Source organism: Dendropsophus ebraccatus, chromosome 9, assembly GCF_027789765.1.
Source record: "Dendropsophus ebraccatus isolate aDenEbr1 chromosome 9, aDenEbr1.pat, whole genome shotgun sequence".
NCBI classification, from domain to species: Eukaryota; Metazoa; Chordata; class Amphibia; order Anura; family Hylidae; genus Dendropsophus; species Dendropsophus ebraccatus.
In genome coordinates this window covers 98,685,526-98,713,228 of record NC_091462.1, presented here as the reverse complement: position 1 = coordinate 98,713,228, position 27,703 = coordinate 98,685,526, and the positions used below count along the sequence as shown (strand labels likewise).

The window sequence follows — 27,703 nt, the reverse complement described above, 5'->3', positions numbered from 1 at the left end:
GGAGGAGAGCAGATTACTGTAGAAGTGTTAGGACTGACTAATCCTCACTACTACTAACATAGATTGGGGGTGGCTGGCGATCAGGAGCACCATTCATTTTAATTGACAACCTCTGACAGATGACTGTAGTAAGAACTTTCACAAAGATGTGATTTTCTAGTTTTGTTTTCTCAATGACTCGCTTTACGTCACGTCACACGGGGGAATTGAGGGTAAGTGGGGGTCTCACTGGCACATTCACCGCTCGCAGTCGTACATAAGTGTTTTAAGTGTAGATGCATTTTGGGAACAAAGGCAGATACCTGTGTAATTACCCGTAATCTGCTTGTGACTCATGAACATCTCCTGCCATTTTAGTCACTTTTCTCAGCTGCTTTTCCATGCTGCGGGTCTTTAAATGTGTGAAAGTGATAGCTGGGACTTGTAGTCCCCGCCAAGTTCTCAATCCAGTCCCTGCTGTGATGCTATTTATCTACCTCTAGCATGGCCTGAGCCAATCTGCACGAAGCTGAGGCAGCGCCAGGTTGGAGCCCGCTGAATGGAACACGAGACGTTCAGACACTGCGGGTATCATGGAACAGCGGGTTACTGTCGTAGCTGGAAAAATCTTGTTTTGCTTACAGAAAAATATAAGAAACTGCCTGCTTAGAGGAACATCTAAAATATATTTAGTAGATAGAAAGCGAGAGCTCTCCTTCACACAGTGTACACACCCACCTTGCGCTAAGAACAGTGCCACTTGTATCTATTAGCTATGTCTGGTATTGTAGTTTTCACTGGAATGAGGCTGAACTGCAATACCAAATGCAGCCTATGGACAAGAGTAGCACTGTTTCTACATCTAGTCACACAACCCCTTGGACTCTTATAGCTCTGCCAGTGTCTACCATCTCCTATTCACCAGTAGTAGACCTGGAAGCAGAGCATGCAGCTGCTATTGGAACATTGGCCAGGGAATAGCCAATGTCCTGGGGACAAATGAGACCCCACCAGTCAGAAACAGTGTTGTCTTTTATGTGTAGACTAAAAGAAGTACATGAGTTAGCTGACTGCCATTAGTTTGAAGATCCAACTGTGTTGGCCACTATAGGCTAGATGGGCTAGCGGTATGTATTTTTATGAAATCTTATCAGGTGTGCCCAGTATGGACCACTCGTTTTGTGAACTGGGGGATTAGTGCAACAGATTAAAAGCAGTCATAGATATATATGGGTTGGTCATGCCTATGATCTGGGACACCACTTACTTCCAGGGCTTTATGCTAAGCGAAGAATCATTTTAATTAAATCTGTCAGTTTATTTACTTTACTTGCCTATCTGATAGCAGGGTATGATAGAGGGAGAGAAGCTGAGTGCTCTGATATACAGGTTTATATAGTTTGGATAAGGATTTTTGAATAAAAAGCAGAGAGAATCCTAACAGGACTCCTGGAGAGACAGTAAGAGTCCTGCTGACTCCACCCACACAGTGACCGTTTACCTTTGTGGGCGGGGTTAGCAGGACTCACTGTCTCTCCTAGGAGTCATGTCTGTGTTATCTCTCTCTGTACTATATAAACCTATATATTGCAGCGTTCAGCTTTTCTTCCTCTATCACATCTTGCTATCAGATAGGGAAGCAGAAATCATCACTTAAAGTCAATGACATGCTTAGATTATTGGCATATTTCTATCTCAAAAGTAATTCATTCTTCTGTAAAGCCCTGAAAATCAATGGTGGCCCCAGATCACAGACTTCACCGCCACTGTGATCATCCAACACGTATCGGTGACAATACCCAGAGATCATTTTGATGGGATCCCCCTCTCAAGTCTTCATCCTGTAATTTTGCTATACGACTCAAGTAAAAACCCACAGAGAATCAGCAGAACGTCTTCTCCGTGGGTATTTTAAGAAACAGAAAGTGACACTTTCTTTCTTCTTAAATGCGTCCTACACAGCGTTGAATGAGATGGTGCGTAAAGACATGTTCTTTATTCACCACCCACCAGTGAACGCAGCGCCTTGTAATAATGGTTTGGTTATTTTACTCAGATAAAGCTGGAGACGAGCAGATTATTCTCTGACAGAAGCACTTAGACATGACACGGCACCAGCCTATGGGGAGAAAACCTCTCAAGGGTTCCTGCGTCACATCTGAGCTGTCCATTACCCGTGTCACCTGCGCCTCCTTACCTACTGTCATCACACGTTACGTAGTGAACCAGTCCGGAAACAAGGAGGGGAAGATGTATGCAAGAAAGAACCAGTAATGACAGATTCATACGATGGGGAGGGAAAGCCGTAGGTCGTGTTATGACAGCGTGATCGGTGATGTCATTGCTTCATTGTGTATGGTTGGGTGCCATATTGTCCTGTCTCTTGTAGTTGTGTGACAACCCTTGCACCCCTGTTGCTCAGGACATACTGCAAGTTGTAGTTTAAAGTGACTCTGTACTCACAATCTGCCCCCCACCCCAAACTGCTTGTACCGTTCAGATAGCTGCTTTTAATCCAAGACTGTCCTGGGGTGCGTTTGGCAGGTAATGCAGTTATTGTCCTAAAAAAGGATTCTTAAACTTGCAGCCCTGTGTCAAATTGGCGTGGCCTAGAGTGTCTGTACCCTTGGCCTGCGATGCCCACCCGTCCCTCCTCCCCACCCTCTTCACCATTAGAAATGCCCCAAGCAGTATTTCTCCTAATCATCGCTTGTCTGAACAATGCACAGGTGCCTTAATGATCCAGCACATGTGCAGTGTTCAGACTAGTGATGAATAGGAGAAATCCTGCCCAAGGGCATTCCTAATGAGGAGGAGGAGGGATGGAGAGGCGGTGCAGGCCTAGGGTACACACACTCTACGCCATGCCAATTTGACACAGGGCTGCAAGTTTAAAAGTTGCTTTTTAGGACAATAACTGCATCACCTGCCGAACGGACCCCAGGACAGATCTTGGATTAAAAGCAGCTATGTACAAGCGATTTGGGGGGGAGATTGTGGGTACAGAGTCGCTTTAACAACAGCTGGAGAGCCGTAGGTTGGCAACACTGGTTAGATTATATTGTATATGCAGTGCTAAGTGTTATTCTAGAAAAGAGGTCGTCCACAATCTTCTTACCACCTTAAAGGGAAACAGGACCCAAAGCCTCATCTCTTATGGTGGTTTTACACGAAACGATTTATCGTTCGAATTTGCACGATAACGATCGAATTCGAGCGATAATCGTACGTGTAAACGCAGCGAACGATCAAGCGATAAGCGAGAAATCGTTCATTTTGATCTTTCAACATGTTCTCAAATCGTCGTTGATCGTTCGCACAAAAAGATCGTTCCGTGTAAACATTCTTTCATTTATTTCACCTATGTGTGAGATAGGCTTAAGCGATCGCAAAACGATCACATAACGATTTTTCCGTACAATGTATCGTTCCGTCTAAACGCTGATCTTTATAATAACAACATTGTTCATTCAAAATCGTTAATCGCGTTATCGGGCGAATTATCGCTCTGTGTAAAACCACCATTAGATATCCTTTAATTTCACTTTATTGCTCTCTGCTATCAGCCATTCAGCAGAGTGTTCTCCAATTGGATCCCTGCCTCTGTAATCACTATTTCATCTTGCATATCTCCATAGTTGAGAACCTCCGAAATCCCTGACATTTGTAGGCGATCAATGGCCGTAACTTATCTTATAATAGTATGGGTATGTTATAACCAGCTGCTGACATTAGATTTATTATTCCTATAAGGAAGTAGAGGGAAGGGGAGATTGATGGGTAGTGATGCAACAAGGTCACATACTCACGTTAACCCATTAAGGATCTTGTATGTACTTGCCCTATTGGAGTCTGTTTACTCCTAGATGAAGGTATTCTAAGGTGGAGGAGCCTGAACAGGGTGTCTCGTCTACTGGGAGCCAGCGTGAAGAGCAGCTATGAAGACACTTTCAAATTGAGAATTTGTAATGCTCGAACCCCCCTGTGGAGGCGCTGTAGGGAAATTAAAGAGTTGATGCTGAATTTTACCAGCTGATCCTTGCAACGGGACACCCTGTAATCTACTTAGTCATCGGGTATGCTTCTATAATGGAGGGATTGGATGACTTTCCTTTTAAGTTTTATCCAGATGTTTGTATTGCATCTGTTCCTGGATCCCACCCAGTATCTGTTGCTGGTTCCCACCCAGTTTTCCCACTTCTATCTCGCTACGGAAGGAATTGGTTATCTAGGCTGATATGCTATTCTGGAATCTGGAAAAGCTGATTACATTCTTTTAATGGTGGCCATATTGGTTGTCATCTAGTTTTTCCCAATTACAGATATCGCTAAGAAGCGGCTTAGTAGACTTTTCCATGACTTGACAGAAGAGGGCGACTCAAGGATTTAAGGAGCCATCTACTTTCCTAATTGACAGTTTCCTAGCTTAATCCCCGCTGAGGCGTCTTGGGGCCTCACATCTTCTATTACCGCCTTGGCACTTGATGGCCAGTTATAGTAATTATCCAATCCGCTTCGCGTACCAGGTGGTTCCCATGTCTGCTTTTCATAAATGACAGGGCTCTTATGCCATCCTGTCCTCGTCCCTGGTGGGCACCGGCCGCCCGCATCCCTCAGTGTATGTCTGATAAGTTGATTATCCAAATAATAATAGGAATTACAAATTAACCGTCTAATTGGGCAACCAAATCTTGAGCAGCGGGGCCCGGCCGCTCCGCTTATAATTGGAATGCGGCGCTTTTTACACGTCCCCCGTGTATCCGCATTACGCAGAGTTCAAGGCTGCCTCTTGAATTCCGATCAGGTTTGTTCCAGGGTTGCAGTATATTAAGGGAGCGGAGAATTATCCAGATGCCGGGACTGACACTCTGATTCCAATTATACGCTGAGGATTGCTTTGTTTCACTATGACTTCTGTTCTGCCGTTTCCATTAGAATTTGCGCTGAATGTGGAAAAGCACAAACGTTCATGACCCCTTCCTTCCCAACGGCCTCAGAGCAGCATGGGAAAAAGTTTCTGAAAAAGTCTGGAAGTTCTGCGTTACTAGCGATCTATCTAGACCCCCCCCTCTTAACTAATGTGCATCCATGAGTTGTGTGCAAGCTGTATAGGGATTATCCAGTATTAGAAAAACAGAGCTGTTTTTTTTCCCCTTATATAGCTCCACTCTTGTCCTCAGGTTGTGTTGGATATTACAACTCTGTTCCATTTATTTCTAGGCTCCAGTTCTATACTATACACAATAGTGCCACTGTTTCTAGAAGGAAACTGCTATGTGTTTCCCATCCTGGATAACCCCTTTTAAAGGGGTTGTTCATGGAAAAAAAATTATTTCAAGTCAACTGGTGCCAGAGATTTTGTAATTTACTTCACTTTAAAAAAATCTCTAGTATTCCAGTACTTATCAGCTGCTGTATGTCCTGCAGGAAGTGGTGTATTTTCTCCAGTCTTTCACAGTGCTCTCTGCTGATACCTCTGTCCATGTCAGGATCTGTCCAGATCAGTAGCAAATACACATAGAAAACATCTCCTGTTTTCCAGACTGGAAAGTATACACCACTTCCTGCAGGACATACAGCAGGTGATAAGTACTGGAAGAGTTGAGATTTTTAATAAAAGTAAATTACAAATCTCCGGGTACCAGTTGATTTGAAAGTAAAACATTTTTGGTGAACAACCCCTTTAATGCAGTAGAGTAAAGGGGATAAGCTACTGCCAGAACATTTTAGCATCACTTTTAGGTATAGGTCTTGCATGTATTCTGTTTAAATAAATGGAATTCAATGTGGCACCACTCATGTGGCTGGCTGACAGCTATCCCCCCTATTAAGAGTTTGTGTTGGCGTTGGTGGAGGAGGGGTAGGCAGCTGCCACACTTTCTCTCATTGCCCTGGGATCAAAATTATTGGGGACCATTCCCTACATTTCTGTTTCCTGAATTTTTAAGTCAGGAGGACATGGATGGGGAACCTACAACCCTCCAGCTGTTGCAAGACTACAATTCCCATCATGCCTGGACAGCCAAAGCTAAAGCTTTGGCTGTCCAGGCATGATGGGATTTGTAGTTTTGCAACAGCTTTAGGTCTGAAGGTTCCCCATCTCTGCATTAGATGGTTAGTCAGACCCGCCATAGTCCATAAATGCAATGCATTAACCATATGTAGGGCTGGATTGGGGTATATTTGGGTGTGACAGTGTCACAGCGTGCCCCTCCACCACACATATGTGTAGGTTGTGGGCCCTGACTTGTAACACCATAGTCCATGGACACGAATATAGGAATGGACCCCCTGAGCGGTCACATACATGTACATCAGGGTATCCCTTCTAATGACATACTAGACTTCCATCTTTCCCCCATACCATAGGTGCTACCAGGTCGTCTGAATAAATCGTAATTTTCCACAGAAAAGTTACAAAGCTGAAATAACATTCACATGGAGATATTAAAAAAAATATTCTGGGAATGGGGACAGCGCTGTGACTGGAATGGTAATAGCCAGACAAATGTTACAGTGCAAATATCTGTGCTGGAGGAATACAAATGCCCTGTGAGCACCGGGCCCCTCACGGCACGGCCTGGCGCTGGCATTCATCTGTGCTTTACACTTGCTGACTTCTATTATACCCTGAAGGCATCTCCGTCATGTCTGTACCAGTGCCCTTGTGTCTGACATCTTCTCTTTACTTCCCATTATTTCATGCAGGGATGTCTTTAAATATACATGAGGACCCTGGGGAGCCCCCACTTTTTAAGATAGAGGTTATAACGTTGAATATTTTAAAGGGACGCCGACGTAACACGAGTAACCACACGTCCGCACGCAGTTTCTACTAAAATAGGGTTTTGCTGATATGAGGGGTGACACTATTCAGTTACATAGGACCATATGCTTAACATGAATGATCACATGGCATTAGCCATTAGGGGGTCTTATTGGTCACATACGTTGTTACTACTGGCATCAGCGCTTAGCGGAAGTGCCATGATGCCAGTTGTATGGCCTGTGACCACAAAGGCTACAGGACGGGGAACGCTGTTTTCTAATATCTGTCTTTTGTACTGAGATATGATCCCTTGGATTTACAGGCCCGAAGCCTGAGGCTGCACTACTGAGACTTCCTATTGACAGCATATCCTCTTCTGGTTTGTCAGGTGTTTTGGTTATAATTGAGGCCTTGTGTGGATACAGATAGCAGACTACTATATATGTATACTATAATCTTCTAAGGTGTCTATTTTGAACACCATCCTTTGGGTCTAACTACTCACCCCAACCCAAACCGCTTACTGTTGGTCTCTACTACAATAGACTAAACCCTCTTAGCAGTGGCTGTCCAGGCATGATGGGAATTGTAGTTTTGCAACAACCGGAGGGCCAAAGGTTTGACCCCTGTACTGTAAAGTCTCCATATACCAAGCCATATCACGATCATGATACTTGGGTATGTACCGCCATATCCCGCTTCTAGGTTATGTTCACACTGCATGACATTTATGTTTTTTTTTCCCCAGGAAATTCAGAGAAGAATTTTAAAATTGGAATTTACTATGGGGCCCTTCGCGGTATATAAATGGGTATAAAAATCATTAACATTACCAGTGTAATGTGATGTGGATTCTGTTGAAATTTAGGTGTGGATTTCGGGATCCTGTGTTACCATAGCTTTACTGTCACCCCTTAAAAAGGACAAAAATGGCAGCCGTACAGCTCCTATAGGATTTTTCATGTAGTTTATATATCTGCTTTTATGAAACACTATTACCGCCATTACTAATCCTGTTCACCCAGCTTTCCCACAGCTCTGAAGGGTAAATGTGCCTGTTGTAGAGCAGCAGTATGGGATCAGATGAGCTATAACAGTGGCCAGACTTGTCTCAGGAAGAATGCCGCTGGGACACATATAACGTTTATATGTTATTTGCCTGCTTGTAAATTAATATAACGTATTGGGCTAATGTTAGGCGTTGGCAGACTGCCATATAGTGCGGCCCGTCCCCAAAGAGGCTTTCCACCATAGAAGGCTGCCAGTGCCAGCCGCATGTGATAAAGCCCTTGTCTCCTGTAAAGATGCAATTATTAATCTCACCATGCAGCTCGGGATGCAGCGGCGCGGCCGAGGATGATGCCAGGTGCCCCTGAGAGGCTGGGAGGTGACAAGTAGATGTATTTTTAATGGTGTGTTCAATTATTAAGTCTGAAATGGAACCTCAAAGGGTTGCAAGGAAAGGTGTAACATAAGACTGTAGCAGGGGGCGGCCGACTTCTAAGAGGCCCATTCTGCGCCAGTCAGCCTGAAAAAATCAACAAAATGGTAATGAATGCAAGCAGTGGGTGAGCGGCGATGGAGGGTCAGCCGCAGAGGGCACCCGCCATTTACAGGGGTGGCATTCCCCGCTGTGAGCTGTCAGGTAGACATCTATTGTTTGTCACTGGCCATAGTATTATCACTAACAAAGGCCGGTGTTTCTTAAAGGGATATCTGTGTCGGAAAATAAAGCGATGGAATACAGTTATTTGCATTCTGTATCCCTTCCATAGGGATTTCAAGACCTCTGCTTGCTGTTATCGGGCAGGAACCTTCATTGTTCCGGTCCTGGTCATAGGATGGACTGAATTGTTATAATCGTCCTGTAACATGCCATGCTCCTGGTGAACATTGCATGGTAACTTACATGATTGTAATGCCGCCCTGGAAATCATGATTGAATGTAGTCACTGAGAAATCCTGCGTGTTTGGATTTGTGCCGACTATTATGTTACTGTAACTTGAGGGGCGCAGGGTGACCACATTTATTTGGGATGTAGCATATGCCGCATGGACTCAAGCCGCCTTAGGCTAGGGTTATATGACACAGGTCACACAGCCAAGTATGTGCTGCTGTGAAAGTAAATGGGTTTGCGTTGCAAAACTCAAACGTAGGTCCATCTTAGATGGATTAGTGGTGACTGGTTTGTGAGTATGTGAGTCACGGCCCCATTCACGTCATCAGCTGCCATGCAGTGCAACACAGCGGTCTCTAACCGTGCGATGTCTGTAATGGCTAGTTGTTATAGAACCTAAGCTCAATCTCCTATTTAAAGGGGCTGTCCACTATTGGCAATACCCCAGTTTTATGTTGTTCAAAGACTGCTCTGTTTCCCGGTGATCACCTGTGATCTGTGGAGGAACCTGGCAGCAAGTGTTCTGTTTCTCTACAGTGCCTCCACAGGAGAAATTAGGTATTACGCAGTTCTCATCAAAATAAATAGAATGCAGGGTCCTCCAGCAAAACAGGGCCTCTTTGTGGCTACTATAGTTTAAAGCATGGGTCTCCAAACTGCGGCCCTCCAGCTGTTGCAAAACTACATTTCCCATCATGCCTGGACAGCCAAATCCAAAGCTTTAGCTGTCCAGGCATGATGGGAGTTGTAGTTTCGCAACAGCTGGAGGGCCGCAGTTTGGAGACCCATGGCTTGAAGAGTCACTGTCGTAAAAAAATTTTTTGCACAAATCAATAGTCCAGGCCATTTTAAGAAATGTTGTAATTGGGTTTATTAGGCTAATATGCCATTATCTGTATTTAAAAAGACATTTCCCAGGTGTCCGCCCCCCCCCCCCCCCCTCCTTTCTGTCATCCACTGCTCAGAATCAGGAAATCTCGACTGTTTTACATCAGTCGGATCCTGTCTGTTCTATGAAGAGGGGAGGGGGAGGAGGAAGGAGGGGGATTAGTCGGCAGCAGAGAGCAGAGAACAAAAAGGATTACACCACAGGGAGCCGCTGAAAGCCTCTATTCAGAGGTCAGAAAGGTCACTGCTGATGTCAGAGGAGAGAGCCTGGTGATGTAGCTGTAAATTAACTCTTTGTTGTCCTGTATTGGTGCCTCATCTCTCCCCTTTCCATAGAGAACAATCAAGACAGGGGGGAGAGCTTCAAACTGCTTTTTCATGATAAAAATGCATTTTTGGCTAATAAACCCAATTACAAAGTTTTCTTAAATCGCCTGTACTATTGATTTCTGCAAAAAAAAAAAAAAAAATTTTTTTTTTTTAATGACACTTCGAAATTGAGATCTCCCTAAATTGTAATCCAGGTTTGTTGCAAGTCCCATTTTGGTAAACCATACAATAGGGGAAATATCTGCTGCATGTGAATACAGCCTAAATATAGTTTTACAGGTCTGGTCTCTGCCCATAGAGCTGAATGCCAGGAGCGGAAGTGACCCATGAGTGGCTTCCTCATTCATGATGGTGCTCCGGCTGTCATGTTGCTCTGCGACCAATTCCTGAAATTCTGCAACTAGAACAAAGATGGAGAACCTTCAGCCCTCCAGCTTTTGCAAAACTACAGATCTCATCATTCCTGGACATGATGGGAATTGTAGTTCTGTAACAGCTGGAGGGCTGAATTTTCCCCATCCCTGACTTAGAACAATTTAAAATCCTCAGATTATAAGGTGCTGGAGCTTTATAGGACAAGTTGCTTGTGGCTGATAACAGTGAACAATAGAATGAGATCAATGTCTCACCTTTTCTCTCTCCCTTTTACAGTTTGCTGCTTTGTGGTGCACAAACGCTGCCATGAATTTGTCACATTCTCCTGCCCCGGTGCCGATAAGGGACCTGCATCTGACGTAAGTACAAAAGACATGGACCCTGGCTCTATAGTACAGGTACAATGGAGTAACCGGCAAGTGCCGCATTGTCAAACTTTCTGGATTATATAATTGATTTTAACAAATTGAATGAAATTGATTTAGCACGAGGCTCGGTGTTACTGAATCGGATCGCTCTAGCTCTCAAGTGTACGGCGTGAACATAGTCCAAATTGAACCGATTCCAAAACGCGACTAGTCAGAGAGATGGAAAACATCCTGATAGACAGACGCTGCAGCATATGCTTACAGAGTAATGATTACATTTCTATATTAAGCCTGGAAATTGCACATTGCACAACTACAGCCACGTGATGATTGACGGACGCTCTCCGAGCGAAGGAAGGGTCTTTGGGGATAGTATGAAAATATGGTTTTCTATTAAACCCACACAAGGAGCCCCACTGTATGAACTGAGCTTTTTCAGTGTTAAATTTGATCAGCAGGTATCTGTGATTTATCTTGTTGCCTACTTAAAGGGGTAGTCTGAGGCGAGTTGGCCAAATTGACCAGTTTCGGGGGGAGCGTCTCTTTCTAACACATATAGAGGCTTCTCAACTCCCCAACATTACGGGAGAGAATTATCAAGCCTATTGGATTGCAGCTGCTTGATCCTTTTGTTCTCAGAGAGATAAGTCGCCAGTAGAGGAGTCTGGCAATCAAAACACACGGACGCTTGGCTGAGCTGAATCTTCATGTGCATGGAGGGAACTGGGAGAGAGAGCTGATGGAAAATGAACCGGCTGACAGCACTTATGTATATGGGCACCTTTAGGGTAGCATGCGACGTTCATTAATATGGTTAGAGATATATACACTGGTAGATTTTTTTTTTTTCTAATTTATATGATCAAAAAGTTTTTTAACCGAAAAACCCTATTTCTACTTTTTGTAATTTTTTTTATTTTTTATTTTTGACAAATAAAGTAAAAAAGATGACAGATGTTTCATAAAGATGATAAATATATATCTTTAATATAGGAGTCAGTGGAACTATCAGCTGATCAACCTGTGTCTGGACTCTCTAATCGCTAGTGATCACTGTTATCACTTGATCTCTGCAAAAACATTTCCCCTGCAGTGGCCACTACAGGTCAGATGTAGTATTACAAGACACCCATAGATGACTGACCAAGTTATTCATGGGTGGGCTGGGCTCCTCAAGCCAAGAGCCATTTGTTATGAGTCTCTTTTAGCTCAGGCTCAAAGCAGAAGGTCCCATGTATAGACCATCTCTATAATATCTATATGGGATATATAGAAAGGGATGTCGTCTTGAGATAAATTGAATGCAGTATATGAAGTATAACATTGCGGACAGCCCGCTATATCACATCCCGCGTGGCAGTGAACCCTGGGGTGAATCACATGCAGGCTTCGCCTGAGCAGTGTAATTGTGTTCCATGTATAATAGGAAATTGAAATGACTGAATTATACTCCACAGCGAGGTACTGGATTCTAGACAGCGAGGTAAGAAAATTCTGTATATACTTATTGTGGTAATGGGATTAGAGCGCAGTCAGTCAGATACCTATAGCGGATGGAAATTGATCACCTTTACTTTACATATGCCGTTGTGATATACTGTATATACTTACCCACTGGTATCGCTCATTCTTATTAGGCTTGCAAGGTCAGTGGAGCGATGGACACGTGAGATTTCTCTGCTGCTGCATGATTGTATTCTGATACTTCTTTCAGATGCATGGTACACATCGGCATCGTCACCCTGGAAGCCTTGCAGTATGCCCCTCCACAGTTGCCATCTAGCCATGTAATATTGCACCTGCATACAGCTAATGTACAAGTTATTCAGTAATGAAACTAAAAGGACCAGCAAACAAATATAACACACTGTTTTATGCCTTCACCAGGACCTCGGGGGCGGGGCATGACATAGGGATCCAGAGCAAATAGTGGATCCAATATCAAGCTCCGCCCACACAGGGCTTCCATTAGGTTTAACACAGTGTATCAGTTTCGCCTTTTTATCTCGAAGGCCTCTATTAGCATCTGAAATGTATCACATGACCATGGTTGTCGTCCAGACCTGAAGTGGTGGATCCCTATGGTTTATACTTTTTGCATGGTCTTGTGATTTCAGATTGCTAAAAGGAACCCTTTTTGGTGATAAAGCCAAATCTGTTAGCAGATAAACCCCTTGTAACTATGCCATCTAGAAGTTGCCCTAATAATATTCTCTTACATTTGCCTCCATGGAGGACCTACGACAGTGATGCATTACACATCTATTGATTTCAACAAGTCGTGTAATGCTTCTTTTCACCTGTGGGGGTGCTGTAGGGAAAATGAACATTTGATGTCAAATTCACTAGTTGATTGCTGTGATCAGCTCATTTTTTGGAGGCAATAGTCCAATTATTGTGCACTCTACTCATCTAAACTTGTGCATTATGTGAAGGTCTTCTTTTGTGTTCATGGCGTGTATAGGAAGCACACCTCAACTTAGAGAGTGCCAATCATTGAGGGCCAGTGCCCTGAGCGGCTAATCGTTATTAGGGCATTTTATATATGGCGTGAAGTGGGTTTCCATGATAAATTATTGATAAGCTATCAGTATTTGATAAGCGATACCCCCACGATCAGTACATAGAGAACAGAGACTCCATTCCCTGTGTAGTGGCACCACCAGAGGTTCACTTTAAGGGTTTATGCACACTACAGAACCCGGGTGGATCACCCACCGCGGATTTCGCAGCTCGCTGTCGCGCACATCTCCGCATGGGCCATAGTCTCCATTCCATGGTCAGGCAGATTCCGCCGGACGAACGAACGGGTTCATTCTTTGAAGCGGATGGCGGAATCTGCCTGACCATAGAATAGAGTCTGTGGCACAGGCAGAGATGCGAGCGGAGGCAAGCTGCAGAATCTGCCCAGGTTCCGTAGTGTGCACATACCCTGATAGGAGCTTTGGCTGCACTATGCACTACACAGGGAATAGAGACAAACTTGCTGATCAACTATTGATAAGACTGTGAATAGTTTTTTTTTTTTCCTGAAAAAACCTTAAAATTTAAAGGGGTCTGTCAAATTAAACAAATGGATAAAATGTTACCTAACAGTGTTGTACAAGATCAGAAAAACAATATGGCGGCCTTCTTCCAGAAACAACGCCAAACCTGTCTATATGTTGTGCCTGGTATTGAAAAACATGAATGGGGCTAAGCTGCAGTACCGCACACCACCTGTGGACAGGTGGGGCGCTGTGTTTTGAAGAAAGTATATTTATTTTTTTCAAAGTGTGTACTACTCCTTTAAGCATTTAGCTGCTCATTGCTCACCTAATCCTACATATGGGTCTACATTATACAACATCCAATGATCAACGCATGAAAAACACATTACGCCACATTGAGAGAATGCACGGACTGCATGCAGAGGAGCCAGGGTCATCAGGAATGCTTTAATCCCTCAGCCTGAGGTCATCCTTGTCAGCCAAGACATACAAAAGTTTGTGCACCCCATGTGTTTGGGGGAAGGGGGACTTTGGTACCATACTGTGATTCTTTTCCATCTATAAATATTCCTATTGGGCTGCGGCCTATGATGTCATGGTGTATTGGGGGGTCTGGCAGGCTGCGATGGTGTGGATAAGAAGAAGTAGGCACACGTCGGGTTCCGCTTTCACATGGCTGCCTCCTTTATTTTTGGATTGGCAGCCTGTAGCACTGCTACATGTGTTCTGTGTCTGTGACGGCCGGGACGGCTTTGTACAGATAACGTAGTGTCTTAATTAAGTCTTGTAGGCGGTTGGGACCTGAGGCCTCTACAATATTAAGACACAGCTGAACGTCTATGATTTAAGCCTCAGAACTGTGCAAAATCCTCCCTTTATTCTGCACTGTAAATAGCTGAAGCCTCATCACATGCCTCTAAATGCTGCACCCTGTAGGTAGGAGTGGGGAACTACAGTATATAGTTCTGCCACAGGTAAACGCCACTGATATGGCATCAGGTATTGTAATGGGTGTGCACAGTGCAGCTCTGGAGTATAATACAGGATATAACTCAGGATCAGTACAGGATAAGTAATGTAATTTATGTACACAGTGACCTTACCAGCAGAATAGTGAGTGCAGCTCTGGAGTATAATACAGGATGTAACTCAGGATCAGTACAGGATAAGTAATGTATGTACACAGTGACTCCACCAGCAGAATAGTGAGTGCAGCTCTGCAGTATGATACAGGATGTAACTTGGGGTCAGTGCTGGATAAGTAATACATTTATAATCCGACTGGGTTTAGCAGCATCCCATGTCTAGCATTGTTTTTGTCCAGAGAATTACGCTGATTGTGCATGGTGCAAAATTTTGGACAAAATTGTTAATACTTGACAATACATTTTTTTTTTTTTTTAATAATACTCTGTGCGTATAATACCTTTTTCCCCTTTAATGAGTTATAACACAGTGACTGGGGTGGGAACACTTATTTATTATGTTATGCAGGTCGGCAGTACAGGAGATCATCCTCCTGTGTAATAGGGTGAACGATTAAAATCGTTCGTCATAGTGGTCATTTGAGATCGTTTATCGTTAATCGCCGAAAAATCGTCCAATCTGTCAGAATAAAGCTTGTCACAGAGGCGCTGTGTATCAGGGGAGGCTGGCACCCAAACCCACCCTGTGGCTGCCAGGGACTGGGTATATTAGGCCATTGTGATCAGCCAGTCCTTTTAAGTTGTTGTTGAAAGCAGAAGGTAAGGATGTGAGTGACTGTGATGTATAGACGAGTGGCTCAAAGCATCTCCAGTCAGTCTTGTGCTGTCTTGTAAAGGCTAATGTGCTCTAAGGAGGGACAATCATGGGCAGGGTCATGAGGGCACAGGGATCACTGATGTGCATATTTTTTAAAGGGGTTATCCAGGATTAGAAAAACATGGCTGCTTTCTTTCATAATAAGGCACCACCCTTGTCCTCAGGTTGTATGTGTGGTATTACAACTTGGCTCTATTTTATTTTTAAAAAAATTAATAAATTGGAGCTGCAATACCACACAAAAACTGCAGACAAGGGTGGCGCTGTTTCTGAAACGAAGCAGCAATGTTTTAATCTTGCATAATCCCTTTAAAAGACAGGGCCACCATGTTAGACTGGCGTTACATGGTGAAGGGACGTGGTCTGGGACAATCAGATTTTCTATACGGCATACCTACGGCCTATAATAAAGGGACATCATCAGTCCCAAGCGTTGTCATCTTAATCTCAGCCACAAGGTCATTTATTTAATGGAGACCTGTGGTGAGCGGCCTGACACAGGGGAGCGCTGAAGACGTAACACGGGCACAGCGCGGTGATGAAATACTGCTTGGATTACAGCGAGAGGGCAAACGGCGTGTAACCAGAGGAGTAATCTCAACGCTTCACATTAGAGAGGCAGAGGCCAACTGGCGGGGAGGATTTTCCTAGTGTTAGCGGTTGGCGTGGGGGGATAGCCTTTTGGGTGCCACATGGCATTCAGATTATATGGGCTCTATGTATACAAAACTGCAGGGCCCATTGTGTCCCATTCTCCATCTTATGTACGTTATGGAAGGAGCTAGGCATGCCAGAGGAGATAGCAGTAACATTTACGCTTTGAATGGATTTAAAGGGGTTGGGGATAATATGATTTTCTATGTACCATTTTAATCTTGTACAGTATACTTAGTGGAACCTTAAAGGGGTTATCCAGTGCAAATCTTAACTAGTTTCAGAAAGTTATATAGATTTGTAATTTACTTCTATTAAAAAATCTCCAGTCTTCCAGTACTTATCAGCTGCTATATGGCCTGCAGGAAGTGGTGTATTCTCTCCAGTCTGGCACAGTGCTCTCTGCTGCCATGTCTCTTGAGAAAAGAATGGTTCCAAAGAGTGTCTGTCGCTCTGGAGGACCTATTCCGTCCTGTTGTACTGTACTCAACCCATTGGTGTGAATGGAGGCAGTGTAATGTATCATTTCACCTGTAGTGGTGCTGCAGGGAAACAAAACACTTAAAGGGAGATTTATTAAACTGCTGTAAAGTAGAATGCTCAGTTGCCCCTAGCAACTAATCAGATTCCACCTTTTAATTTTTCAAAGAATCTGTGAGGAATGAAAAGTGGAATCTGATTGGTTGCTAGGGGCAACGAAGACAATTCTACTTTACACCAGTTTGATAAATCTTCCCCTTAGTGTTATATTTCCCCACAGACTACAGCTGGGAGACGCTGATCTATTCATTGTCAAGGGATCCTTCTAATAAGTAGGGATTGTCTGTATTGGAGGACCCCCTTATATAGGGATCATTCTTTTAATATATTGTGACTGCTGGGCAGTAATTTAAATTCTAAAATGTGGAACATTTAAAGCCCCTCCCCCTGTTTTTGGGCATATTAGCATATGCCCTCCTCTCTATGAGGGTGCTCAGGGTGGCATCATATACCTTACACCACTCGTAGTGACATGAACCTCCCAGTAGCCACAACCTCTGTAACCAGGCTGTCTCGGACAGGGGTGGCAGCAGAGAGCACTGTGTCATATTGGAAAGAATACACCACTTCCTGCAGGACATACAGCAGCTGATAAGTATGGGAAGTTTTGAGATTTTTAAATAGAAGTAAATTACAAATCTGTATATTTTTCTGACAGCAGTTGATTTTAAAGAAACAGATTTTCGTTGGACAAGTAAATGTTTTTGTAATGAAAAGGAGTACTGTATCAGCCTGGGATGGTGGGTATTATCTTATCATGGCTTATAATATACTTGGCATGCGCGCCCCCCCCCCCCCCCCCCCCCCCCCCCCCCCCCAATTTAAGACCTTCATATAAAATGGCATGTCACTTAACTTTGTTACTGGCGGCGCACATAGAGAATCCCACATGTACCATTATCTATTCATACATACCGATCTGGCAGACCACCACATCAGCCCTCGGTGGAGTGGTCCCGGCAGGAGAGGAGGATGCGGTGCAGCACAGTTACGCCTGCCGCTGCCTCACTCACTCCTGTGCAATCTGGTGCCATTCATACTTAATGTGCTCTGTGAGCTGGGAAGCCTCTTAGAAGAGTTTAAGCGCTAAGGAGCTTTGAAGGCTGTGGCACAGCGGAATATGCAGCTCGCTCTGCGAATCACTCCGTGGGATCTGACATACAATTGCATTAACCCTTATGTCCCATCTCTCCCTGCCAGCTGTGCCCTGGAGTGCCATGCATACTGTAGTAGGGCAAATGCAAAAATCATGGTACCCCCCTGAATAACATGACTCCACTGGACTGTGACTAATCCTGCCCTGTGACTAATCCTCCCCCATTTACTTTAATGGACTAAATGGAGTCTGCTCATGTCTGTTTCCGCACATTTTTGACTCCAGCAGAATAAACGTACGGATACGCATAATTTTTAGGAAAGATGTATAGTATGTCCCGTACTAGAGTTTCTATTATTCAATCTGTCTGTAATTTCCTATCTATCAATCGATCAGATCAATCAATCTATCTACCTTCCAGTAATTGTGGCCATTAGGCCTTGACGGGATCTGGCATGGCCATGTGCCATCCTGATTTTTTTTTTTTATAATTGTGACTGATATTAAAGGCCTAGTTCACTAAAAAATAATTTATTCCTAATCAACTGATGCTAAAAAAGTGCCAGATATAAGTAACTTACTTCTATAAAAAAAATTACAAGGCTTCCAGTACTTATTAGCTGCTGTATTTCCTGCAGGAAGTGGTGTATTCTTTCCAGCCTGGAGACTAGGAGAAGTTTTCTTTGGGTATTTGCTCCTGCTCTGGTCAGTTCCTGACATGGACAGAGGTGGCAGCAGAGAGCACTGTGTCAGACTGGAGAGAATACACCACTTCCTGCAGGACATACAGCAGCTGATCAGTATTGGAAGACTTGAGATTTTTAAATTGAAGTAAATTACAAATCTCTGTCGCTTTCTGGCACCAGAACTACTCCTTTAGAGAGGTTGTATAGAATTAGAAATTGTATAGAATTAGAAAACAGTGCCACGCCTACCTGCAGGTTGTATGTGGTATTGCAGCTACACCCCTTTTTCCCTCACTCCAGTACCAGACATAGCTTGTGGGCTGATGTGGTGCTGTTTCTTAAAGAAAGCGGCCATGTTCTTCTAATCCTGTACAATCCTCATTCTAGGATGCGAGATCCTGCTGTTCATACAGTCTTGTTATGATTGCATTATACAGATATGTGATTTCATGGTTAACCTTCCCAGACGTCTATAGGTTATCCAATATTCCCTTGAGCCTAAACCGTTTCTGAGTAAGGCTAGGTTCACACTGCGTTTTCAGCATCCGTTTAACGCATCCGTTTTTTGCAAAAAACGCATGAAAAACGGATTGCAAAAAACGGATTCATTTGTGTGCATCCGTTTTTCCATTGACTTCCATTATAAAAAAAAACGGATCCGTTTTTTTTGGCGGACCAAAACGGACCAAAAAACGTTGCTGACCCTATTTTTCTGGACGTTAAAAAAAACGGATCCGTTAAACGGATGCTGAAAACGCAGTGTGAACCTAGCCTAAGCGTATCATGTGCTGTCTGCAACTGTTCTATGAAGTTGCTTTTCTGCATTTGCTATGTTAAAGAAAAATCTAAGTATTAAAGGATTGATGACCTGTCATCATAAAAAACTGACATGTCATAGAGAACTGTCAAAGTCTTTGATCTGTCAGAGTCTGAGCGTTCAGGCCTGTACCAATCATGAGAACAAGCCGAGAAAAGACCACACTAAGCACTGTCCTCTCTCGGCTCCTAATGTAAGTCTATGGAGCCCAACTCTTTTCACTGATACAGATCAGGGAGCAGACCGCACTGCAGCTCTCATGATTATTTCGACATCTCTACATCAAGTAAACAGCAAAAACAAAATGGCTGAGTAACTTTACTGAGCAGTTTTTTTTGTTTTTTTTTTCAGTGAAAAAATTTAATAAACATACCGTCTCCCATAGCACTAAGAATAAATTTATTGGTCACTGTTCCTTTAAGTATGCTGCTAATAGAACAGTTGATGCCAGGGGACCTTTGAAGTGGATTATCCAACCCTGGACTAGAGGACTCTTAACTTAATGGCCAATATCAGCCGGATACGACCGATAATCGTTCCGTCGAATAGGGCCTTTATCCTTGAACCTTGGACTGTTGGCAGGGACTTGACTACAAAACAGGTTCAGGGGTCTTGAAGAGGAAAACAGCTCTCTTTGCTTGGCGTGACTAGAAACTTCATGATCAGTGTACTAATACTGTAGACAGGATACTGAAAAAAAAACCAAGGGGAGTGAGTATGGGACGCTGCAGTGCTGAGCTGAATCAGCTCGGCATCGCTGTTTCTCCCACTGAGGTCACACATGTCTCCTGGGACAATCCAAGCCCTGGAGATGTATGTGACCTCAGAGGGAGACAGGGGAGGGAAGTGAGGTAATAAAAATCATAGTTGCTGCTCCCTCTAATCCCGGCCACCTAAATGACTGCACAGCCTAGGAACCTGGGCAATGACCTGTTAACACTACATGGAGAAAAAGGGGACAAACTAGAAAAGAAAGCAATTTTTCTTTTGCATTCTCTATCGCCTAACCCAGGGATGGGGAACCTTTGAACCTCCAGCTGTGGCAAAGCTACAATTCCCATCATGCCTGGACAGCCTTTGGCTTGTAGTTTTGCAACAGCTGGAGGGCCGAAGGTTCCCCATCCCTGACCTAACCTGTGATACCCTACACTGTTTAAAATACTAAGCAAAGTATTCCTCAGCCACACAACAACTTAAGGCTGGATTTTTGGTACTGGGACACTGCACTGGCTAAGCACTTTTCTCATTGACTCTTCTCCCCATCTTACGATAGAATCCATCTCAGATAGTGTGTTTTTTTGTTTTTTTACTTTTCTGTATTACATGACAATTGTTTTTTTTTTTTTTTTTTTTTAAAGTAACAGCAACTAGAGATAAATGCACCTGGAGCACGCTCAAGTCCAATCATTCAGCATTTGAATACCGGTGGCTGAAGAAGTTGGATGCAGCCCTAGGGAGTCTAGGAATACATGACTCTCTAGGGCTACATCCAACAACTTCAACCACCGGTATTTAAATTCTGATCGAGCATGCTCCAGTTGCGCTCCTCTCTAACAGCAACAAGGGTCCGCGATAGCACTTGAGATGCCTTAATATGGTCTATTATAGTATGTTTCTAGAGGACAGGACCACTGTAGCATGCAGTTTTTCCTTTCTTTTATTGAGTTCAAGACCACCATGTTGGATGTAGTATACACAGAGATGTTCTCCAATGAAATCATAATTTTACAACGGGCCCATTTACTTTAAATGGACCGAACATAATCTGCTAATGTTTCCGCAGGAGAGCGCACTTTTGAGTCCAGCAAAAAAAAATAAAAGGACACCTTCAGGAAACAGAACACAATCACTAGTAGGCCGTCCTCAGTCCATTAAAGTTAATGGATATACCACTGTAATATACTTCATCATAGCCTTCTGCTGGCATACCACACACAAAGAGCCCTTTTATATTGTGTTCAATATGCGTGCAGTGCTGAAATAATACCACCATACGGGGATCCGAGCTCCATACACCTGGTGATAAATGCTGGCATTGGTTTCTTACTATTCTGGTAAGCACACTCATCAGGTGCCAGGTGGTGTTTTAGGGGCATATTTTTATTTTGGAGGTCAGGGCTTAGAGTCCACCATTTTGGACAATTCCTACTTGTTAGGGCTCTTTCAAAATATGACAATATCCGACTAAATTTACGAGTCATATGGTCCGTTTACATAAAGCGCCCAATGGATCGTTTACCAATTTTGAAGGAACTATTTGGTTTTTATAACGATCAGCGTTTAGACGAATAAATCGTTAGAAAATTCGTTAGAAAAATTGTTATTGCAATCGTTTTTAAGATCGCTTAAGCCTATCTCACACATAGGATGAATCTGTGAAAGACTGTTTACACAGAGCGATCTACGAATTTTTAGTGATCAACCAACTACGATTTCACTACGATTCCAACTACGTCACTTGATCGTTCACTGTGTTTTATACAAGCCGATTATCACTCAAATGCGATCGTTATTGCGAAAATTTTACCGTTAATCGTTCCATGTAAACGCACCATTAAAACATGACATGGATTTGAAACGGCCCTAATTTAGTCACCAGTTGGTTACATTCAGCCATAGACGGCAAAGTAGTACATGGCACCCATTCAAATCATTGGGTTGTCTGTGTAATTCAGGACAGAGAGAGGGATGTTCTTGAGTGTGACGTGGATACAGAGGACCCTCCCACCCACCTATTAATACAGAATTCCCTTAATTGATTCCTAATACAGTACTTGGTTTTCTAAGCTGGACAACCCCTTTAAATACATTGACTACATTGAGATGTGTGTGAGGGAGGGAGCCATTATTGTATCAGAAATGAAATGATTAGTGATTTGTGGGGGGTCAGCGAGGTCACTGGGTCTTGGAGGGGAGTTCCCTCGCTGCCGCAAAGAGTGTAATTACCAGCAGGCTATTGGGGAATAAAAATAGCAGCTTTGGAGTCTGGGATTATGAAGATCCGGCAGCTGACTGGGCTGTGGGCTTTCAATTGAGTCAGATCTAATGAGAATTGTGCCGGGTCCTCTCCTGTGTTTTGGTGATAACAGTGGTGCCTGTCTATTTGTTTTAGGGAGGTAGGATGGGGACATGGAGACGGGCTCTTATCGAGGGAGGCACAAGCTGCGGGCGGCAGCGCTGTCTCTTGTAATTTGTTCCCCGACCAAAGAGAGTAATTAATTGTAGAAAGCACGCAAAGACGGCAGATGAGAAGGGAGCGGGAACAGCTGGGGATCAGCCCTCCAAAGCACACAATCAATCGCCCAAGATGTGCAAGAATTTGGATTAAGCGGAGGAGAGGATGCAGGATGTCTGGGGGGCGACCAGAGCATCAGGCGGGCGACCAGAGCTCTCTCCTGGATACATGGCTGTACCAGAATGGACATAGTTTTGTAAGCTTAGCCATTTCACTTCAGGGGGTAGCTGTCTGATATCTTCTTCCTGTCCGCCATATTTATTCCCAGAGAGCAAAGTTTTCTGTCACCTGGTCATCTGTGGCAATGTTCCCCAACCTGTGTCTCTCCGGTTATTGCAAAACTACAACTCCTAATGTGTAGGGCACGGATAGTTGTGCAACAGCTGGGGGGCCACATGTTGGAACACTGAGCTCTGTAGTCTACCCCTACCTGCCACGGCCAAGGACTCTCAGGGTATATTGGAAGTTGTAGTTTTGGGGGGAAAAGATCTATAGAGTGCCCTATTCCTTCTTTCAGTGGAGCGCTGTCAATGCATGTTGGGAGTTGTTCTTTTGCCACACCTTTTGGGAGTCCTCCTCCACTTCCTTCTCTTTCCTAGTTAAAGGCTGTCAGGGCATATTGGGAGTTGGGAGTACTAACTTACCTCTCCCTGTGCCCGCGGTGAGCGGCGGGACTGGCCGCGGGACCCCCGCTGGAAGCCATTTTCCCCCCCAAGTTGTGATGCTTGTCCCGGCTAATGGCCTGGCCTCTCAGCCAGTCAGTGACTGGAGCAGCGTCCCTCCCAGTCACTGACTGGCTGAGCGGCCAGGTCGTGCCGTGTCAGCTCCAGGGGTCCCAAGGCTGGTCCAGCTGCTCGGACAATATCCCCCCTGTCGGCTGCTGGATTTTATAATCCGCCAGACTTCTCCTTTAAGTGACAAACTCTGCTCTGCTGCAATAACATGTTCCGCTCTACCGACAGACACTGGGGACTCCATTTAATAGATACAAAGAGAGTGCTGATATCTGTGCTTGGACATGGTGCTCTGTATAACAGAGATGGGGAACCTTCATCCCTCCAGCTATTGCACAACTACAATTCCTATCATGCCTGGACAGCCAAAGCTTTACTATCCAGGAATGATGGGAACTGTAGTTTTGAAACGGCTGTAGGGCCGCAGGTTTTCTATCCCTTCCCTAGAACCACAGAACCATATACTGTTGACTGGCCTTGACAGCCACCCCCATCTCTACCTAGAATTTCTGTAACCCCTTCTTAGCTGGAGCATTGTATATGCAATTCAGTGAGAGAGGGGATAATGCGATTTGGCTTGGACACCCCCATCTCTTATTTATGGCCGGCTCTGCTACTTGTGCCGATTCCATTGCATTTGCGATGCTGCTTCTCCAGATTAATTTCTCAATGCAGCCGCTAAACTCGATAAGACATCCCGCTTTGCGGCCAACTGCAAATCCCGCTCCTTGTGTTTTAAATGCAAATAGAATAGTATCCGGGGGTGGATATATTTATATATGATACTTGTGGAGAATACATAGAAGGCTGCTTAACCCATCTGCTTCCTGCTCATGTCTCTTCTCCAGAACAACCAGAGATCCTTCCTAATGTCCATAAACCGGTGATGTCACAAAAACCGAACCTGCCACAAATATCAGTGACTATACTACGCATTGTCCTGGTGGAAGGCTCCATCTGCCATTTAGAAAACCATTGCCATGAAGAGATAAAGATGGCGGCCCAGTGCTTAGATAAGCCCTCCTGTCCACGCCTCCATCCAAAGATATCAGAGGCGCCACAAAGTGAATAGGGGCCGAGTTGTAATACTGCACACCAACAAAGGGGGAGCACTAGAGGCTAGTTTTTCAGATCTGGGCTGCAGTCACCTTCTAGTTCTACGAATCACTGAGATATTTTGTAACCATATTACATTAGTTGTGCTGTTATTGTCGCCATTTTTCAGATATTTCTTTGTACTTGGTGTATTTTAGTGTATAGTGAGGAAAAATCTCACGGCTTAGTAACGATCACGCACGATTTTCTCTTCTCAGCTTGAAAAATGCCATTTGAAGAAGTGAAAACAATAAAGTTCTCTTTTCTGATGGCTTTTTCTTAGGGGCTTCAACTTTTTGAACTAAAAACTCCTGAGAAAGTTCGAGCATCTTCCCATTATTAGACGTCATCTCCTGCCGTCTCTTCCAGCGAGCAGTACAGAGTGTTTCAGGATGAGGCAATGAGAGTCAGTGGGCAAGTAGTATAACAGCAGCTATACCATGTATAATCAGCCATTACATTATACCCACTGACTGGTGAATGGAGTGACATTTATAATCTGGTGACAGTGGCAACTGTGAGGGGGATATATCGGGCAGCTGGTGATCAGTCATTGATGTTAGAAGGATGTGAGCGGCTGGGACAAAAGCCGAGTACTGATGTGTAGACGCTGGGGTCAGAGCATCTCCAGAACAGTTGGTCTTGTGGGGTGTTGCCTGTATGTTGTAGTTAGTACCAACCAAGGATGTCCAAGGGAGGATAACTGGGAACAGGGATAGGGTTATGGGGACCCAAGGCTCATTGATGTGTGGACAGTTCTCTACAGCACATATTCTATGGGATCAGACCAGAGAGGTTAGTCTTCAGACTGCTGTCTAATAGAAAAGAGTCAGATCACTCAGGACATGACACGTGCTGTGTATCGGGCGGTGTAGCCATTGACCATTCAGAACGCCCATGCTGACTCCAGTCCACAACCAGAAGTGTCTACAGTGGGGACAAGAGCATCAGAACTGGAGGATAAAGCCGTAGAAGAAGACGCCTGGTCTGATCACGCCTTACATTATGTGGATGACCTGGTGTTTGTACCTGAGGAAGAGATGGCGCCAGGAAGCACTATGGGAAGAAGACAAGCTGGTGGGGCAATGTTCTCCTGAACGCCTTGTGTCCTGGCATCATGTGGATGTTACAGTGAAACGTACCACCTACCTAACCATTGTACACACTGATTCCCCACCTTCATGGCAGCGGCCTCTATCAGCAGGAAAATGTCCTGGCCAAACTACAGACATTATTTAGGACAAAGAGATGAAGGTAGTGACTTGGCCAGATGTCACCAGACGCCTCCAGACATCTTGTAGTGGCCATACCTTAATGGATCAGCACATGGAGATAGCAGATATACAATATTAGTTAGCTGAATGGTGTGCCTTTTTCCATATGTGACCCCTTTAAGCCTTAACATTTGCAAGATGTCCTTACTAGTAGATATGTCACAATGACGCAGACCCTAAGACAATGATCCCCATCCTGTGGCCCTCAAACCTCTCTTCCCCTTCCAGACTTATCGCCAGTTATAGCCAATATATATATGAATGTCTCCATAGTCTTATTTTAACCCATTCCCACTATCTCATATCTTATCATCCCTATCATTATTGATTCTATTCCTTCTCTGCATCCTTTAAGCAGGACCATTTTTTTTATGTACTTGTCCTGTTCTCACTTTATGTCCTCTATGTAGTATGATGCACAGCTCTGTATATAGGCCCAATAGTAATGTCCTACTACCCAGTAAAGCTCTCCCTTCCCTCTACCCCTGAGTGTGAGGCCAGCCAGTGTTCAGCCTGGTACGGCTTGTAGGAGATTCTTGCGATTCCTGATGTTTGTGATGTGATGTTTGCCGGCAGTGACACCTTGTGTGTTGACCCGTATGATTAGCGAAGAAGGATAAACGCGGCTCATGTCTGCCAGAACGTCTCTGATCTCTGGCCAGATGAGTTTAACCGGATTATGGAAGTAAAACATGACGCCCACTTCTAGAGTCCACAGAGATCACTACGGTGTCACAGATCTCTGGCAGGCCTCGGCCTCTGCTCCCAGCGGTCTGAGAGATTTCGGCCCGTTCTTCAAGGCGTATGCTACAAATTACAGATATACTTAACATTTTGATCCAGAAGGGAACAACTATAAAGAGTGTCTCTCTTGCTCTGAAGGACCTGTCCCGTAGAATGATCTGAAGCTCAATCCACCATCCGCCCAAAGAATTGACATGTAGTAGACACAAATGTATAAAGACTTGGTGGAGCAGACGCTTCATTCTGAGCTAATAGTCTTCAGTGCCATAGACATTCTATAAAGTTTATGGTGAGTGGGTGGTCTCAGTGATTGGACCCCCTACCAGTCTAGCAGATGCCATCAATCTAGTGAATTGGCGATAATTACTTCTATCTGTAATACCTCTTTAATACAACTATTAGCAAAGCAAAGTATAATTTAATATGGGGAAAGGAGAAGAAAAATATAAGTTGCATGATCTTAACCAAGTGAGACTCCTTACTATTTCAACCCATTAATGGCGGCCTCCACTGTGTAAGTAGCAGTAATAGTAAACTCGGGCTTCACATGCAGACACTTGTAGAACAGCGACACCTGCTGGCCACAAGTTGAACAGTCTTTACGAAAATCATCTTTCAGTAGGATATGCCACTGTACAGTGGGGGATCTGCCAGAATCTCACCCGTCAGTCTGGAGAACAGTACAGTTTATATCTTGAAGAGCCCAAGGAGAAATGGCTGCAGACGCAGTATATGCCACATTGCATCTGCCTATAACTATAGTTTATACACTGCCTATAACTATAGTTTATACACCCACATAGAATATATAGAAAGGGGTTATCCAAGCTACTTTGAATAGCAGGAAGCTAATATTGCACCCACTCAATGGTGCCTAAACCCCCAGTTGGGTAATTTGGTGGTGGTGGGATAGTAGGTTTTACTGAACGAGTGCTGGCTAGCCGCTAAACCCCTTTCTATAGTAGATCTAAACCACATAGACATATAGCATGTGTGTGGGGTCCAGATCCTGGGAGCCCCCCCATCTGTTGTCAGAACAAGACATAATGCTGTGTCTATTCAGCTTCTGTCATCGTCACATTCTGATGGAGAGAGTAGAATGCAAATAGATGAATAAAACTGAGCGATCATCCCTTCATCAGGATGAAAGGGGGCAAAAGTGGTGGTGCCCCTATTAAAGGGGTTATTAAGGCTAGTGTCACTCTCGGGTTGATTTTGGTACAATTCAAGGAGCTGTAATACCAGACTCGGCCTGTAAACCAGAGAGGTGCTGTTTCTGAAAAATGTTTAAAAAAACAGACTTGTTATAGTTCCTTTTTGCAGTCACTGTGAAAACGAAGGTTATAAAATCATGGGTTGTCACAGGCGAGGCCCATGGGCGCTTTGTGTTGATATGCGACCCCGAAGGTTTATGTACAATGACGAGAA

The 27,703-nt window shown here is 44.2% G+C and overlaps 1 protein-coding gene across 2 annotated transcripts in view; it reads left to right on the top strand.

Annotated features, from left to right (window-relative positions):
* PRKCB (protein kinase C beta) overlaps window positions 1-27,703 on the top strand; it is a 143,924-nt gene that overhangs the window by 57,684 nt on the left and 58,537 nt on the right. The window contains exons 1-2 of one of the 2 annotated variants that reach the window (XM_069983998.1): window positions 5,814-5,839; window positions 10,516-10,598. Coding sequence is in view for 1 of the 2 variants with exons in the window: in XM_069983997.1 (XP_069840098.1) it covers window positions 10,516-10,598 (83 nt within the window). In the remaining variant the exon portion in view is untranslated. Of the gene's footprint in view, window positions 1-5,813; window positions 5,840-10,515; window positions 10,599-27,703 lie in introns of those variants that run through there. The other variant, XM_069983997.1, reaches the window with a different exon arrangement.